Source organism: Buteo buteo, chromosome 11 (assembly GCF_964188355.1).
Source record: "Buteo buteo chromosome 11, bButBut1.hap1.1, whole genome shotgun sequence".
NCBI classification, from domain to species: Eukaryota; Metazoa; Chordata; class Aves; order Accipitriformes; family Accipitridae; genus Buteo; species Buteo buteo.
Window position 1 is genome coordinate 26,028,219 of NC_134181.1, and position 17,142 is coordinate 26,045,360.

Sequence of the window (17,142 nt, forward strand, 5' to 3'; positions counted from 1 at the left end):
TCCATGTTCATATGAAGGATTAAATATAATGCAAGCATCATGCCATCAGAAGATTGCTACAGAGAAACAGTTTAAGGGAAAATCTTATCTGAATGCCATTTTTTCCACCTACAGTTTCTTATTTCCCTGAAGATTGTTGATTTGGGAGCAGGAGCAAAGGAAATCATTGCTTGCACAGAACCTTTTAATGAGTTTTAAAGGAGGTTTGGAGTCAAATCAGACCTCCACAGAAGGGATGATTAGGAAGCCTCAATTGGTTTGGTGCTTCTATTGTGTAGCATTTGTGCTTAATGCCTAGAGCACTTGCCGAAGTCCAGACACAGGCTGTGGTGGGTGCTATACAACCAGTGGTGAGAGCCAGGGTCTGCCACAACCTCTTGAGAGAGAAGGACAGAAACAGAAGAGCCGTGAGGGTGGAACGATTTGTCTGAGGCCAGATCTCCCCAACCCACGTGCCATGCCATGTCCATTGGGTATGATTTTTCATGTCCTACTATTGGTCAGACTCCTCTACTAGAAAAAGTGACACAGTGATAATTGCAGGTTAGTCACCAGCCACATGTCCTGGGGCATCATTAAAGAACGAGCCAGTGGGTGCGCGCAGACAGAGCTGCACCCATGTCTGCTGCTCCAGCAGCTGGTCTGGCTTCCCCTGCAGTCTGCTTCCCCTGTCTCTCCTCCCTTCGGCAGTTGCTGCTAAGCCCAGTCCAACTCTGCACCATCTCTGTCCTGAATACCTGCAGGGCACTACCCTTGGCCTGTGTAACAGGGTGACTTTGAGTCCCTGAGAACATTGCTTTACTCCTGGGTGAGCAATCTGCAAACAAATTTGGTGCTAAGGAGGAAGCACTGGGATCCTGTTAGCAGATATTCATGGAGGGTTACCAAAATTGTCCAAGACACCTTGCTAATACTAATAACACTTCTGCAGAATTCAGCAGTGAGTGAATCTGTGTCGATCTCCCTAACTGATGAGGCTTGCCCAATTGCCACCCGAGACATGGAAATAGAAGTCAATTGCAAAAAGCTCAGATAGGACCTCTTACACATGGGTGATGGTCATGAGGCACAGTCTCGCAGACCTGCTCATTTTCCCCTCGTTAGTGGCTTATTTACCCATTGCTCATAATGGAACATTTCATCTCTGCCTGTGGGATGCAGACACAGCTGGCCCTGAGCTCCTCCAGCTTTGGAGGAGCACTTCAGCAAATGGTTGGGTTTTCAAAGTCTTTTCAAAACCATGGGAGAGTGGTGCTTCCTCGTGATGTACAGCATCCCCTCTCCCAGCAATGATCTGGGATATTCCAGATGAGTCCCAGGTCTCCAGCCATTGCCTTAGACCTCCCCATGCATTCTAGTAGGAGCTGCCAATCTACAGAGGTCAGGCTTTTTGGAAGAAATTAAAAGGAGAACATGTGAGTCTGGGGGAATGCAAAAGTGAAGGAAACACTTGCAGACAGCTGATGCCAAGATCTTTTTTTTTTTTTTTTTTTTATTGCTTCATACAAGAAAAGGAGAAGCTCACAAGAAAGAACAAATGGGGAAATTCATCCATCCACATCAGTGCAAAGAATTACAGAATCTTTCTCCCAGGCAATATTCCTGGGGGCACAAAATCAATTAGTTACATGTTACAAGGAAAGGCATTGTTCTTGAGGTAAATATAGCAGAAATGATGCAGAACATAAAGAAAACCATTTGAGGATTTACTCTTCCTAGGACAGGAAGGGCACTAGGGAAGCAAGGACGGGAGGAAGATGTTGGCAGGTGCAGGGATCTGCAAACCATTTTCATTCCTTAGCCTTTGGAGACTCCCCAGGGCAATGGCACTGCAGAGTGGGATCCCCTTGCAGCTCCTACCACAGAAGCCCCTCATGCAGCCCCTCAAGGAGCCATGCATTTATGACAGCAGACATCTGCGCATGTGATGGCGTAGTGCCGGCCACAGCCAGAGGTGCATACACCTGTACACAGCGGGGGGCCTTGTGCAACGCAGGTGGTGGGACAGGAATCCACACACTTCGTAACAGCCTGAACATCCCCACAGCATGGATCCATGCATGTGGTGGCGCACTTGGTCACTTCCTCACAGCAGGGCTCCACACACGTGGTGGTGCATTTGGTCACTTCCTCACAACAGGGATCCACGCACATGGTGGTGCACTTGGTCACTTCCTTGCAGCAGGGCTCCACACATGTGGTGGTGCACTTGGTCATCTCACTACAACAGGGATCCACGCATCTGGTGGTGCACTTGGTCACTCCGCCACAGCAGGGGTCCACGCATCTGGTGGTGCACTTGGTCACTTGCTCACAGCATGGCTCCACACACTTAGTAGTGCATCTGGTCACATGTCCACAGCAGGGATCCACACACCTGGTAGCACACTTCGTCACTCCTCCGCAACACGGAGCCACACACCTGGTGGCACACTTCATCACTTCTCCACAGCAGGGATCCACACACCTCGTGGTGCACTTGGTCACCTCTCTACAGCATGGATCTACGCATCTGGTGGTGCACTGGGTCACTCTGCTGCAGCATGGATCCACACACTTAGTGGTGCATCTGGTGACACCTCCACAGCATGGATCTACGCATCTGGTGGTGCACTGGGTCACTCTGCTGCAGCATGGATCCACACACTTAGTGGTGCATCTGGTGACACCTCCACAGCATGGATCTATGCACCTGGTGGTGCACTGGGTCACTCTGTCACAGCATGGATCCACACACTTAGTGGTGCATCTGGTGACACCTCCACAGCATGGATCTATGCACCTGGTGGTGCATTTGGTCACATCCCCACAACATGGATCAACACATGTGGTGGTGCACTTTCTCACTTGCCCACAGCATGGTTCCACGCATGTGGTGGCACATCTGGTCACAGGTCTGCAGCACGGATCTACGCATCTGGTGGTGCACTTGGTCACTTCCTTGCAGCAGGGCTCCACACACGTGGTGGTGCACTTGGACACTTCCTCACAGCATGGATCTACACATCTGGTGGCGCACTTGGTCACTTCCTCACAGCAGGGCTCCACACACGTGGTGGTGCACTTGGACACTTCCTCACAGCATGGATCTACACATCTGGTGGTGCACTTGGTCACTTCCTTGCAGCAGGGCTCCACACACGTGGTGGTGCACTTGGACACTTCCTCACAGCATGGATCCACACACGTGGTGGTGCACTTGGTCACTTGCTTGCAGCAGGGCTCCACACACGTGGTGGTGCACTTGGACACTTCCTCACAGCATGGATCCACACACGTGGTGGTGCACTTGGTCACTTCCTTGCAGCAGGGCTCCACACACGTGGTGGTGCATTTGGACACTTCCTTGCAGCAGGGATCCACACATGTGGTGGTGCACTTGGTCAGGTCCTCACAGCACGGACGAACACATGTGGTGACTCCAAGGCAGCACGGATCCACGCACCCCGCAACCTGTGTCGCATCAAGACTACCCAGGTTCACATAAGTGGTGGTGCCCTGAGGAATCCTAGCATAGCAGCAGGGATCCAGACATCGAGGCAAGCTCTGGATGTTACAGACAGCACCACAGGGATCCACATATTTTTTCATGGGGAAACTCTTCACCAAGATGGTGGGAGGTGGAAGGCAGAGCTGTCTCAGTTGGCAATCATTTTGGCAACGCATCTTTGAGGGAGGGGTAATGTCTGAAAGCAGGAAAGGAATATACTTTGTGGAAAACGGAGACATTCAGCTTTCACAAGGCTATTTTACACAGAGTTAAACTATACTTTTTCCAGCAGAATACTGAACAATATACTGGGAAAACAGCCTGAAATCCATAGCAGGACATTAACTCCACATGAAAGCATTTTACACAAGTTTGTAGCTACTGCTTGCACATACATTTCAAACAACTTCTTCTCAAAACAGGAAAGAAAAGTGGTGTTATTTGGACTAGATTATATTGCAGGGTCTGAAGTCATGACAGTCCCCACCTCTCCACAGCTCCCCTTGGTTTGGGATTAACTCTTTGACACTACTTCCTTATTTCCACCTGAAAAGGAGACTACTAGGCTTCTGATAGTGCCCTGTCCACATGCAGGTCCTTAGCTAGAGGACATGAGTGGAGGCTTTATGCTGGAAAACTTCCACAGGGAAAGGATCTGATGCTCACAGTGCAGCTGCTTTTCCACTTCTCCCACAGAAGTCCTCCTAGCTCTTCTGATCCAGACTTCCTTCCAGGCATTGCTTACCCTTGCAGCCTGCAAGTCTCCACTTCTTATCTTCCCTCCCACTTTTTTCCTTTGAAGTCCTAGCCTTGCCTTTTGATCTCTCTCAAACCCAGTAATTTCCTGGTTAAAACAGGGTAGCAATGTCACTGGGGAAAGAGAGAGGTTAGTCCACTCTCAACTACCCTGAGATGTATCTTGATGGAGAAAGCAAAGCAATTGCAAAACATACAGCAAATAAAGACTGGTAGAAGATGGAATGAATATTTACCCTTAGCTCAGCTGCTTGGTAAGTACCATACACAAAACTTGCTAAGCAGAAGCACTCATAAGTCTTCTAAATTGCTTCTGCAGATAATATTTAAAAATTAAATAACCCCAGCCACTACATTACTTCCCAGTAAGCCAAGAGAGACTTACCCAATTCTCCACCAGCAACTAGCAAATGAAACCAAAATGGTTTGAGAAACACTACAATATGAATCCTTTTATATGATTTCAGTGTCCATGTCTCCGGAAGTGAGACACGTCAGGGGTATGGAAATAAAATTTTTAATAATCCAGACCTGCTCCACCTCCAATCCTTAAATTACTTGCTTACATTATAATTTTTAATGAAACCTAGCCACTGAGGTGGTACATATGACACTGCAACTGCTGCCTGCAGCCTGAATTCCTGATCCACGTATTTTCTATGGTGGATGGAGAACAAAGAATTGATGATACAACCTGGAAACAATCCCCCTCAGGATTAAACTTTGTTTTGATAAAAGTTAATTTGGTACATTTTCTTGCCTCTTCCCCAAGACAGCCATACAGACCAGGATTATGGATGGGGTAGGGCTCTAAGCAGCTTTGTTCTGCTCTACTGTGCAAGTTTGCTTGCTCTTACTAGTGCACAATATCCCTCCTACTGAGAATTTTATTCTCGATAATCTGGTCAGAATTTCCCTTGTTGCAACTTGCAGTCATTGGCTCTCACCCTCTCTCTGGGCACCTCTGAAAAGAGCCTCTCCATTAATACCTTTTAGATAGCTGAAAGGGGCCCCAGGATGTCCCCTAAGCCTTTTCCTTTCCAGGGTGAGCGGGTCCTTCAGCCTCTTCCCAACCATCATCTCCTCAAGGCCCCTGGACCATCTTGGTGGTTTCCACTGGACTCACTCCAGTTTGTTGGAGACTGTCTTGCACTGTGGGCCCCAAATAGAACACAGCATCCAGATGTGGTCTCACATGTGTCAGATGGAGAGGACCACTCACCCCCCGTAACTGCTGGTTTACGCTGGAGAGTGTAGCACAGTACACGGGAGCACCCAAGTTTTCCAAGCAGCTTCATGACATCTCTGCTCCTCAATCAGGTGCAGTAAGGCAGCATAACCAAAAATTGTTATGATTTTCGCAGTTAGGCAGCCAGGGAAGGCTTCACACTGTGTTAAGATCTTCAATGTCACTTAGGCTCCTTCTAGGACTTCTCCTGCAGCTGCCCATCTCTATGCAGTGACACTCCAGGGTGATGAACCATCTGTATTTGGTGCTCTGACCACAGTGTCCATGGTAGTGGCCCTTTTCAGTTTGCTGTGCACATTTTCTTCATATAGCAGGCTAAACCAAGACTGAGATACACCATTCACGAAAGACACCTAACTGTACATGACTGCCACAGCACAGAGTCGCTGCTTTCTGCCTGCCACAACTGTGGTCAAGTAAAGATGTTCTTGTCTGAAGATCCCTCGTTACAAGAGAAAAGGGAGAGCCAACAAGTGCATTGCCTGTGAGAGATCAAAGACTCTGAGACTTCCTTCTCTGCTCACTCCAAACTAGCCTTAAGTCACTTGGTGACACAAGCATCGAACCAGTATTACTTGCACACAGAGACAAGGGCATATATCATCTGGAGACGAAGGTGTGTTCTTGTGTCTGCATGCTGTTCTCCCTTTAAATGTGCATGTCCATACTGCTGAGCACGGTGGTGTCCAAGTTAGTGGCTTTTGGTTATTTAAGTTGAAATAAATAAATTTGGGATGCGTGACCACTTGGGTTGCCAGTCCGCTGCTGACCACAGTGATTTGAATTAGCCCTGAGTACAATTCACGTGACTTTGGCAAACCAGTGGACTGAAGGGAAAAGGGTGGTGGTCACTCCTCCTATCACCCATCTGCTTTTCAAGGGTGTACCTGCATGAGGATAAAGGCAACATCATGGCGATGGAGTAGTGCTATGTTATTTGAGTCAGAGCTTTAGGAGAAAATGCAAAACATCATGCAACTAGTGACGATATAAGAGGTTCCAGAAGCACGTCAGGACACTGCCACCAGCAGCACCACATCTGAACAGGACAGTGGCAGAAAGAGGTCAGATGTGGCTAAAAATAAAAGAATCCCCCAGATCCCACATCCCATCCTGTCTCTAATGGCCCAAATGATGTGTTAGGCTGGAGGATGTTTTACCGTCACAGAAAAACTGACCCATGACTGGACGACTATTTGAGAGCAAGCTGAGAGTCCATTCATTTCCCAAATTCTTCTCTGGCGTCAGCCCCGCTGAAAGGCCACATGAATTTGCAAGCCATCTTCGCTCACTCAAGTTTATGCTACAGCCACGGAAATAGCTGGTTTCCATTAAAAATAATTAGTCAAATAACCCATCACAGCACAGAGGCGGAGCAGGTCTGGGTTAGCAAAGGGTAGCTTGTCTGTGTGCCTGGGGCACCTCATCTCTGGAGGCCAGGCTCTTGAATATACAAGGCAGATCCTAGGTTAAAGTTGCCGTGTCTGCTCGCCGTCTTTATTTGCTGGTACTGAGCCAGGTAAGTACCTTTGGGATTGTACAGATCTAAGCCTATTGCTGGTGTTAATTTTGTACTATGTGCTGAAATAGATTACTGCTACCAGCTGTGTATGGGAAATTGTTTATTGGCTCTCACACCTCTTTGGTGATAAGGGTTTGAAACAGTAATAATCTTCTTCCTTCATACTTACTTTGCTGTAATTCCCATGAATGTTCTGCAAAATGCTTCCTGTTGTCTCAGCACTGGATTTGGAGGGATAAAACATCATCTTGCTCGCTGAACACCTACACGGCAGGCAGGAGCTGAAAATGCTGTGCATGTAGTTATCATCTAAGCAGTGAAGTGACTGCAGCATCACGTAAGGCAGCGGCCAAAGTCCCAGGTAAGAGTTCTTAGCCTCATGGTAAAACTGAACTACATCTTTCTTTTACCTGTCTAGCCTATTGCTGCTTTTAGCCATGGTAAAAGTAGGACAGTGATAGCTGCATCTCTTGCAGCTGCTGCGAGATAGGTATTTGCCTGCAAGGGAGTTTCAGGACAAGGAGAAAACATCTGGAAAAGAGAGGGGATTAACTTGAAGTTTATAAACCTGCTGAAATTGTTACTCGGTCCACTGCTATCTGTGCAAGAAAATGGTGCTAGGGTGAAATTGTTTGGCTGGAAAGAGATTTTAATAAGAAAAGCTGGGTTTGGAAGTTTATACAGAAAAACAGAATGACCAAACTTCTTTTCATAAGGAATGCTTGCTAAATTTTGGGGAGAAAAAAAAAAACCACAGCAAATTTTCTCTCTATTCCTTATTTCACAAACAAATTGTGGCACATACAGCAACCATCTTGCTGAAGAATTCACCAGCCAAGAAAATTAAATGTCTGACGCTTTGGGTTAGTAGGCACCAAATTGCTCTTTTTCTTTCAGGCTTGCCTGCAGTGCAGCAAGATGTCTTCCCAGTGCAAGCTGCCCTGCCTGCCCCCTTCTGCCTGCACAGGGGAGGCTGCACACACTGACACTTGCCCATCACATTGTGCCATGATGGACCTGGATGCTCTGTGCCCTGTGCAGGACATGCAACCCTGTCCTGAGCAGATTTTCCAGGTGGACCCCTGCCCATGTCAGTGTGCAGCCACCTGTCTGGATGCTTGCCCTCAGGTTGGGTCCCCCTGCCCACCTCCTGCTGTCCCCGTGCCCAGGGACAGCTGCTGCCCTGACCACACATCTGCCTGGGACTCCTGCACACCTCCATGTGTAGGTGCCTGTGCGTGCCCAGCAGCGATCCCCTGTGACGCCCCTCAAAGCAAGGGAGGGACCAGCTTCCCATTCCAGCCCACAGTCTCACCAATGGTGCCCTGCACGCCTGAGACAGTTGGGATGTGCATGGAAACCTTCCCCCTCCAGCATGCAATCTCGCCAGTGGATCCCTGCATCCCTGAGACAGCTGGGAGCTGCGTAGAAACCTTCTCCATGCAGCACCCAACTTCAGAAATGGATCCCTGCACCCTCAAGACAGTTGGGACCTGTGCGAAGACCTTCCCCCTCCAGCATGCAATCCCAACGGTGGAGCTCTGCCTTCCTGACACAGCTGGGACGTGCATGGAGACCCTCCTCCTCCAGCAAGGAACCTCACCAGTGGAGCCTTGCAGCACTGAGACAGTTGGGACTTGCATGGGGAACAACCCCTTGCAGCACCCAGTCTCAGCTGTGGAGCCCTGCACCCTCGAGGTGCTCGAGACCTGCACAGAAGAGCCCTGCTGTGCTCAGGGTGCGACCATTGGTGATCCCTGCCTCCATCAGAGCTTGGTTGCATGCATGGATCCCTCCACATCCCCAAGTGTGATTTTTACGGAGCCATGCGTGTCCCAGAGCGCCGCAGAACCCATGGGAACATGCACACCCCAGAGCACTGCGGTGCTGTGCACGCCCCAGGGCACTGCAGGACCCACAGACACCAGTTCTACCAAGGGCACAACCAAGGGTGCCGGTGCCCACCCATCCCCACAAGCACCTTTCCACCTGAACACCCGCACCGCCACCATCGTGGAGCGGTGCCTTTCCAGGTGTCAAAACTGGCTGCGAGGCAAGAACTAAGAGTGGCATCAGTGGGCACACAGTAAGAAGTTTCCCTGCATAAATGAGACTTCCTCTGGTGAGTCTCTTGGTTTCTCATGTGTAACAACAAGCGAGACAATTGCTTCATGTTAAATAAAAAATACTTTTCAATCATCTGTTAATTATGTCTCTTATTTTTATTGCCTAATGTTAACTGCAATAGTAATGGCAAAAGTGCAATGCAAGTATTAATTGCATTCAGAGAGACCTGTTTCATCATCTTCAACCTTTTTACTTCCCACGTACAAATAACTACTTTCATAGTCTGTCTTAAATTCAGTTATGATTTTGCCTTTGGGTTTTCTATCCTCTTTTTTAATGGTCTTTTAGATTGCAATTATTATGAGAATATTGAGAAAAGTAGCTCAAAGGCATCATTTTAACATAACCTGAGAAAGGTCTTTTAAGGAGATATAAAATGACAGACAGCATTTAGGATGAAGTAAGAGCAAACACTGAACAGAAAAAAGTTGCAGAAAACACCAGGAGAAGAGCAATGCTGAGAAATGGGAGTTTTGTTGCACAATGTTCAGTTGAAGGCTGGGTAAAACTCTGCGTAATTAAAAGGTTTTGTCATGTAACAGCTTTCCCCAGAACTGGAGTTAGATCTCTATTAGCAGCAACCTGATGCAGTAGATGGATAAAGCTTTTGAAAAGTTATAGAAAGACCAGGGGGAGAAGGATATGCCAATTATTCCTGCAGCTGCCTGCTGTGTAATTGATGTATCACCTGATATTTCTTGCCCAGCAGCCCTACCAGACTCAGGGCTAGCATCCAAGGCTGTCTGTACTCCCAGTGGCACTTGGTCATGAGCTGCTGTTTGCTGATATGGCAGTTTGCTTCTGCTGCAAGAAGAGCCCAATGCAGCTCAGGGTAGCCTGGAAAAGTGATGAGAACCAGCCTAGGCATCCATAAACAGCTGCTCAATGAAAGCCATTTTTATTGCATTATGGCACTTTGCTTGCTGGGTCTTTAACATTCTCTGCTAGAAAGGATTTTCCTGTCTCCGTACGCACATCATATAAAATAACTCTATGTGTTAGTGCTCTCTGTGTATTTGCAAAGAGATGAAACAAGTCCTTATAGTGTAGCAATAATTGCAGTTTATTGGATTGAGGGAATAAATCTTGATGAATCTGAAAAGTTTGACAGCTGTTTCCATTTTTTTCCCCAGTAAATAAATCAACAGATATCATTCTCAAGACACTATGTCAGATTACCATGCCTGAAACTACATATATCACCCATTATGTAATAAGACTCTTCAGTGAGTTAGATTACATCTGCAGTATTAGACTTTGTAAACACCTATAAATCAAACATTAGTGAAGTTAGCCTATAGTAATGTAAAAATGACAACTAAAGATGAACAAGCAAAGATGATAAGCAGAGGAATACTGTTTACTGTAGTACCAAATATGCCCTTGCAAAGTTAAATCAACTCAGCTCATTGTTACAAGACACTCTTTTGACATCCTATTACTGGCTGTCCTTTACAAATTGTCGTGCTGTCCCACATCATCTCAGTTAGTTACAAAAATAACTTCTCATTACACATTTGCATTGCCCTGGCTGGCACTTCCCCTCGCAACCCCAACATTTATGGTTATGCCAACACAGCATGCTCCATCCATCCCAGCACATTCGACATTCACACACCCATTTACTGATACTCAAGAGTTTGTTGGCATCATCCTGGGTGCTTCTAAGTGCTTACCAACAACAACCTGGAGGCTGAGCCATTTCCTCCAGCACAGCAGCTGCTCAGCAGGCGAGGAAGTGGGTTTCCTTTCCTCAAGTGTCACTAAGTGTTCATCAAGACCAAGGTGAAGGTTTCTTTAGCTGCGGAGAGTTTTCGAGCAGGGAAGACACAGAACACTCAATATGAGATCCTGCAAATGTCTTCAAACTTTATTTCTATCAGGGTTCTTTTATATGATTTCTATAACATATGCCTACTAGTCATTCTCTTATTGGTTATATGCTAAAAAGTTACATTTACATATTTTATAGACTTGCAGTTACAGACTACTTATTTTTATATTTCTTCAACCACAACTTCTCTTTTAAAAGTCCCTTCTTTCACTGTGTCCTCAAATGTCATTGGTCGCCGTTGACGTATTCCAGCTAAAACTGTCCTGTCTCAGCACAAATCTCCTTATCTCAGCACATATCTTCTTATCTTAGCACACATCTTCTTGTCTCAGCACAATGTCTCCATAGACTCGTGACCTTGCTCCATTAACCATTCCTCCACATTTAGCTCTTTGAAGGACTCCACAGTCCACCCGGGGCCATAAGTATGTCATGTTTTATATGAAAACTAAACCTAGAAAAACTTGTCCTTTCTGTTGGGTGTATTGATTGTAACTTCAGCAAGCGTTTCTTCATTCAAGCAATGTGGGGCGGGGATGGTCTTTGTGGCTGGACTGCAGTGCCCTGATCCTAGTCCCAGGCCTGCAGTGCTGGTGGTAAAGCAGCAAAGCAGGAAGGAAGGACTAGATCCAGCTAGATCCTTTCACTGGTCCATGTTATCTGAGGATGTACTGTGTTTCCATCTCTAAACTCAAGAGCAGCCTGTTCATTGCCTTCTCCCAGCTCTTCATTCCTTTGATGGTTCTCATGTTCCCCTCACCATAATCTCCTCCCCTCACTCATCTGCCATTATTCCTGCCTTGTGACACCTCATCATCATCAGGGTGGAGTGTAATTGGTACAGCTGGAAAAAAGGCATCAGGTGTGATTGTGGCATTCCTAACATATCAGCTAGTAATTTATACCTTTCCTACAGAGAGGAAGGAAAGGACAAAATGCCATCCAACCTGGGTTTGGCCAAACTTTGTTTGCAAACAAAAGTCGAGGACCTCATTTCTCAGACATGGCCGACAAGGCTGAGAGCTTGCTTACGGACATTTCAGCTGGTACTGAGATGAAGGACTATAAGCAGTACCTCAGGGCTGGTACTGCTTATTTCATGGCGCCTGGTGAGTCATTTTAGGAAGCTGATCCTTCCAAGCAGGTCAACTGCTACACGTCTGCACTTGTGAGCCCTGCCAGTCTGGAGTCCACATTCTCCTAGCCTGAGTCACCAGCTCCAGAGGGTCTTCCAGGCACAGGGAGGAGACTGACAAGTCCAGTTAAAACAGGCATCTCCCACTCTTTACTAAAGCCAGAGAGGTCAGCACCCCTTAGCACATCCAAGTAACTCTTCAAAACACACAGGAGCTGCACTAAGTGAAGCATTTAACAAAAATAACAAGTTCAGCCATTGCCACATCAGCTCCAAATTCCCTATTTCTTCACCCTGTTTTCTCCCCTCTGGTTTTCAGGTTCCCATCCAGCATCTTGCTGGGTTCAGGGCCCGGTGACTTTTGCCCGTGGGCTGCAACTGGCTCCGTTTCAAGCAGGGCACAGTTCTAAACTTCAGCACAAATGTACACCTGGGCAAGAAGTTTCTGAGAAAAGCTGGGAGCCTGCCAGAGCCCAGCACACCTTCCTCTGTGCTCGCCTTTCCAGTGTAAACAAACAGAAATGTTGTTTTTAAACAAGGCAGGCCACAGGCAGAACTGGTAGCGCCTGGTTTCCACCATCTGTCCTGTGTCCAACAGCCTGATGAAGGGAGAACTGATTAGTCCTTTCTACTACAGCAGCATGAACCAAGCCTCTACCAATTTTCATGAAACTAGTAAAGATTTAACATTTGTTTGAACCATGCCACTGCGTAAAATTTGCTTGCAAATAATAGGTTAGGATATTAAACACGGGAGCGTAGAAGCTTTACTTCTTGGGAAAGCCAGGTGAAAGAAAGATGAACCCCCGTGAAAAAAAGAAAGCAGGTGATTTCCCTGTCTGTATATCTCCGGAAAAAAAAGGAGAGGAGTGGGCAGGGCAAGCAGAAGTTGCATTCCTGCAAGCAGCACAGGTAGCACAATGCAGGACAAGGTGCATCAGCCTGCTTACTGCCTGGCTTTCCCCCCTGCTGCCAGCCCACAAGCCTTGTGCAAGCAGCTTCCAGACCTGCACTGTTCGCCTCATTGAGTGCTGCCACACCGCTGCCAGATATGCGTCCCTGCCAGGCAAGCTCCATCTCTCCCCAGAGCACCCGCTCCGGTGCTCAGCTGCCGGCCCGACACAACGCCTTGCTCCTCCCCAGCGGCACCTTGCCCAGCCAGATCCACCACACTGCCAGCCAGGCTTTGGTGGGGTTTCTATCAGGTTGTGTTTCCCAACACATCCTCTCTGCCCCCTTCCACCCTCTGCTCTAGATGACACTCCTGTTGTTGCAGCACAGCCACCCCTGAGCAATTCTTAGCTGCTTCCTCTCCACCTGCCCTCAATGCTCCTGCAGTCACTCCCTGGTGACCAGAGCTGCTTTTCAAGACAGCAGAAAGCAGCTTTCCACCCCAACCAGAGAAGACACTAAACCTGAGACTTTAAGCCATTGCCCAAAACTGCAGCTTCCTCCAAAAATGAGCTAGCAAAAGGAACTGAAATTCTCCCGCTGATGTGCTGGACAGTGAGGAAGCTAACGGGCAGAGACACCGAAATTGTCCCTACCACCAAGGGGAGCAGCTGAAATGAGTGCAGCCCGTGACTCACTTCCACTGTGGCCACAAGAGGTGACTCAGGTATCCACCAAACCCTCAGCTTTCGAGTGGAACAAGCTAGCAGAGACCACAGCCAAGGCAAGTGCCCCGTCCCGTCCCAGCCCATCTCCTCCGCTGACAGCCCTGGGAGAAGGCAGCGAGCTCCATGGGTGCACAGGTGGCAGGAGCAAACTGCCGCTGCCTCCATCCCCAGCCAGGGTCCCCGCACACAGCAGGAGCGATGGTTCTGGGCTCAGGATGATACAGTACGGGAAGAAAATTGAAGAGGAGTGCTCACAGCCCAGCTGCTATACCTGCCCAGCCTCTGAGCACTAGCACAAAAAGCTGGTTCATGGTAAGAGCTCTGCCCAGAAGCTGATTTTCCAAAGCTAAACTCTGTGGCCAGCTCAGGGAGTGCGTCTGAGCGAGGTCTGGGTGCAGGCAGCAGACCTGATGGGAGGGACGGCATCCCAGCTGCTCACACCAAATGCACAGAGGTGTGTCTGTGCATGCACACACTTGGCCCCGGCACACACTTGGCCCCGGCACCCACAGCAAACATGCACACGTGTGACCATGCATGCACACACACAGCGTCCCCTGGTGATGTACAGCATGGGAAGGCAGGAGGACGTGTCCTGCTGGAGCTTGGAGAAGTTGAAAGGCGAGGAACATACAGGCAGTGTCAAAGCTCATTTTCTGATGACAGATAAAAAGTAGGATTTGGAGTCTTCTGGGCTGGACGTAAAGAGTAGTGGCAGCATGATTAATTTTGTCTTCATCGTCTGCCAGTTAACAGCATTCCCAAACATCTGGGGTGAAGGACTGCCACACAGCATGCTGCCTTACCCGCGGTCTGCCTCCCTACAGTGAAAAACAGGTGCCTTCAGAGGGAGGTGAAATAATTCCTCATAGCAGTAAATGTGGGATATTCTCATCTCACCTTCCTCCCTACCCTTTTTCCTTGTTAGATTTATTCTTAGTCTCTAATTGCTAAATATTTGTTTAAAATGAGACACAGAATTTCATCCGTGCTCTCTATGCGCTGGCTAGCTACATATCATCATTTCCTTTCCTTTTCCAGACCTAGAGCTCTTTAAGTAAACTTGTGAGTTCCTTTGCACCTTCAGAAAACATAATTTACTCCATGACAGCTTCTATGTTTTGAATTGAAAGAGACGGCTGGATAAGTTACGAGCAAACGAAGCACAGAAGAATCCTGCCTTCACAAGGAGGATCAATGGGTGAGAGGAACAAGATAATCTGAGATACCCATGCCCCTTTATGAGTTCTAGGGTACAAATGCAAAGGAAGGGCTTAATTAACTTCTCCATAAGTGTAATTAACATATGTATTAAAACTGTCTCAAAACAAGAAAAGTATCCTCAAAAGCCTTGTTTCAGCCAAGAGATTAATTCCTAATTTTAATTGTGGGATTATTCAAATGCAGAAAGAGTCTTTTAGATATTAAAGGCATTGCTAGCTGGCTTTCAGTGCATTACCACAGGGAGACTTAGAATCCAATTATCTCTGAAGAAATATGTTAAATATGCTCATTAACATGTAAAAAAGTGGAAACATCTATTAGAGAAAAGCTGATGTATTACACTTCTTAATGTCACAATGAATTAGCAATAAAGAAGGTTGCAACAGAAATAACTTGCTGAAATGCCTAGGCAGCACAGGAAAACACAGCATTTTATTCCAATTAGCTTAATTCCTGATAATAACATAGATGTAGCGATAAAATTCTCTGTATAATGGGCTCCAGCCCCAGGAAAGTTTAGGAAATGTACTTCATGTGTGGAACGAGGTAAGCCTGAACCTCAGTGTAAACTGCCCTCAGCTCTCAGCAGGCAAAAGAAAGAAGGAAACAACAGGAAGAAAAGGCAAAGGAGGCATGTGAGGAAGGCAATAACCCCAGATAAAACCTCTGGGTCCCATGGCTGCACAGAGTGCAAGCACTAACCAGGCATTTGCTTTTTCTTCTAACCTCCCCCCTAAAGCAAGCCCCATCCATTCAAGCCCCAAAGACTTCCAGCTCTCTAAAACCCATATTTAAATGCTTTCTCACATTAAACCTTCAGTGCAGCACTTTCCCTCCTTCATCAGCACTAACCTACACTTCTGCTCTTCCCTGCTGAGCAGGAATAATCAGAGTCATGCAGGAATAAACAGTAATTTCCTGCTTTAGTTTTTGTTGAGGAACCTGACCGCTCTGACCTAACTCCCACCCCCTTGAGCCCCAGACCTTAAACACACCCAAAGCCTGACACCCAACACCAGCTCAATACCAGTCCCTGCCATTACTGCCTGACATGCGCTCATGACACAGCCCCAATTGCTGGCAATGCTTTTTCTGTGCCCCCTTCCCTCCCGATGCCTCCTTCCTCTGCTTCTTCCTTTCCTCCCCATTAACCAAGAAGCTGAGCAATTTCCCAGATCCACAAGGTCTTTGGGCAGAAGAGAGGAAAATAACCCTGGGCTGTCTGAGGAGGCACCGGTTTTCTAGTTCTTTTTTCAAAGAGAAGAATTTTAGGTGAGATGGCTGAAGTTTTACACATTAAAATACAGCAGGAGAAATTTAAGCATGACCTAAGTTGTAGATCTTCAGCAATCACCACAGTGGTAATAACAGCTCCTATATTATTTTAAAGCTCTTGTGTAAGCATGAACACTTAGATTTTCCATGGCTTTCCTTTTTTTTTTCTACACTTCTGACACAAATCTTGCTCCAAATGATCACGCTAGAGTCCCAGTGCTGCTGTGAGCCAGGTGTCACCTCCAACTTCACCCAGCCCCGGTGTGCATCACTCCTCCAAACCCATGCCAGTGGTGCAGTCCAGAGCCCAGGGAACCACAGCTGCCCCTCGTGTGAACACACAGTACCAGCATGCTTAGAATATCTTTTTGCCCAAGAAACAGAAAGAAAGATGAACTGGACAGATGTGCACAAAATTAGGTAATCAAACTCCTTAAAGGAAGCAACCAGAGAGCATTTTACCAGCAGCATAAGCTTGAATACACACTCTGCCTATCCAGAGAAGCTGGTTTACCCAGTGCCCCAACACATTTTCTGCTGGTGAGCTCAGAAAATGGAGCTCCTTCAGCAAATACACCTGAAAGATTTGCTAATTTTAGTGGAGTGAGTTTGCCAAGTAAACAATATGCTGCAGACTTGTTCCCTCCTCTGCCACACCATGCACCTTACCTCTGCAGGAAATCCACCTTGGAAAGCCATCCCTAATTAAAGTCCATTTTGACTGCTTTGAATGCAAACTCCCAAACTATCTATTCTTCTCTGAAGTGCAGGTGGCATCACAGCGGAAAGAGCTACCCCTCCTGCCCCAAAATTTAGGCTAATGATGCTTTTCTAGCACCAGCATGGCTTAAAGGTCTTGGGGTGCCCAGGAATCTCTAACCACACAGGACACCACCTTGGAAGCTACTGGC

General features: G+C 47.3%; 1 protein-coding gene and 1 long non-coding RNA gene across 3 annotated transcripts; one reads left to right on the forward strand and one right to left on the reverse strand.

The window, feature by feature from the left end:
• Nucleotides 1-1,263: 1,263 nt before the first annotated feature.
• On the reverse strand, nucleotides 1,264-12,798 carry LOC142037007 (uncharacterized). 2 transcript variants are annotated; one of them, XM_075040870.1, is made up of 4 exons: nucleotides 10,821-12,798; nucleotides 7,187-7,280; nucleotides 5,236-6,382; nucleotides 1,264-3,686 (listed from the first exon to the last, which is right to left on the reverse strand). In XM_075040870.1, exons 3-4 carry the CDS (start codon nucleotides 5,324-5,326, stop codon nucleotides 1,885-1,887), a joined length of 1,893 nt encoding a protein of 630 aa, XP_074896971.1. In that variant the 5' UTR covers nucleotides 5,327-6,382; nucleotides 7,187-7,280; nucleotides 10,821-12,798; the 3' UTR covers nucleotides 1,264-1,884. The 2 variants fall into 2 exon arrangements, with proteins under 2 accessions (XP_074896971.1, XP_074896972.1); XM_075040871.1 differs by lacking the exons at nucleotides 5,236-6,382; nucleotides 7,187-7,280 and having other exon boundaries at nucleotides 1,267-3,686; nucleotides 10,821-12,797.
• LOC142037009 (uncharacterized) lies at nucleotides 6,422-9,173 on the forward strand. Its single transcript, XR_012652266.1, has 3 exons — nucleotides 6,422-7,014; nucleotides 7,237-7,378; nucleotides 7,915-9,173. It is a non-coding gene; the product is annotated as an uncharacterized LOC142037009 (long non-coding RNA).
• Nucleotides 12,799-17,142: the final 4,344 nt, after the last annotated feature.

Excerpts from the sequence above, each read along its gene's own strand:
- LOC142037007 (XM_075040870.1), bottom strand. The coding sequence starts at position 5,326 with ATGATGGTTGGGAAGAGGCTGAAGGACCCGCTCACCCTGGAAAGGAAA. Across the intron at positions 3,687-5,235 it reads CCCTTTCAGCTATCTAAAAG|ACATTACCCCTCCCTCAAAG; the intron begins GTATTAATGGAG and ends TCCTGCTTTCAG.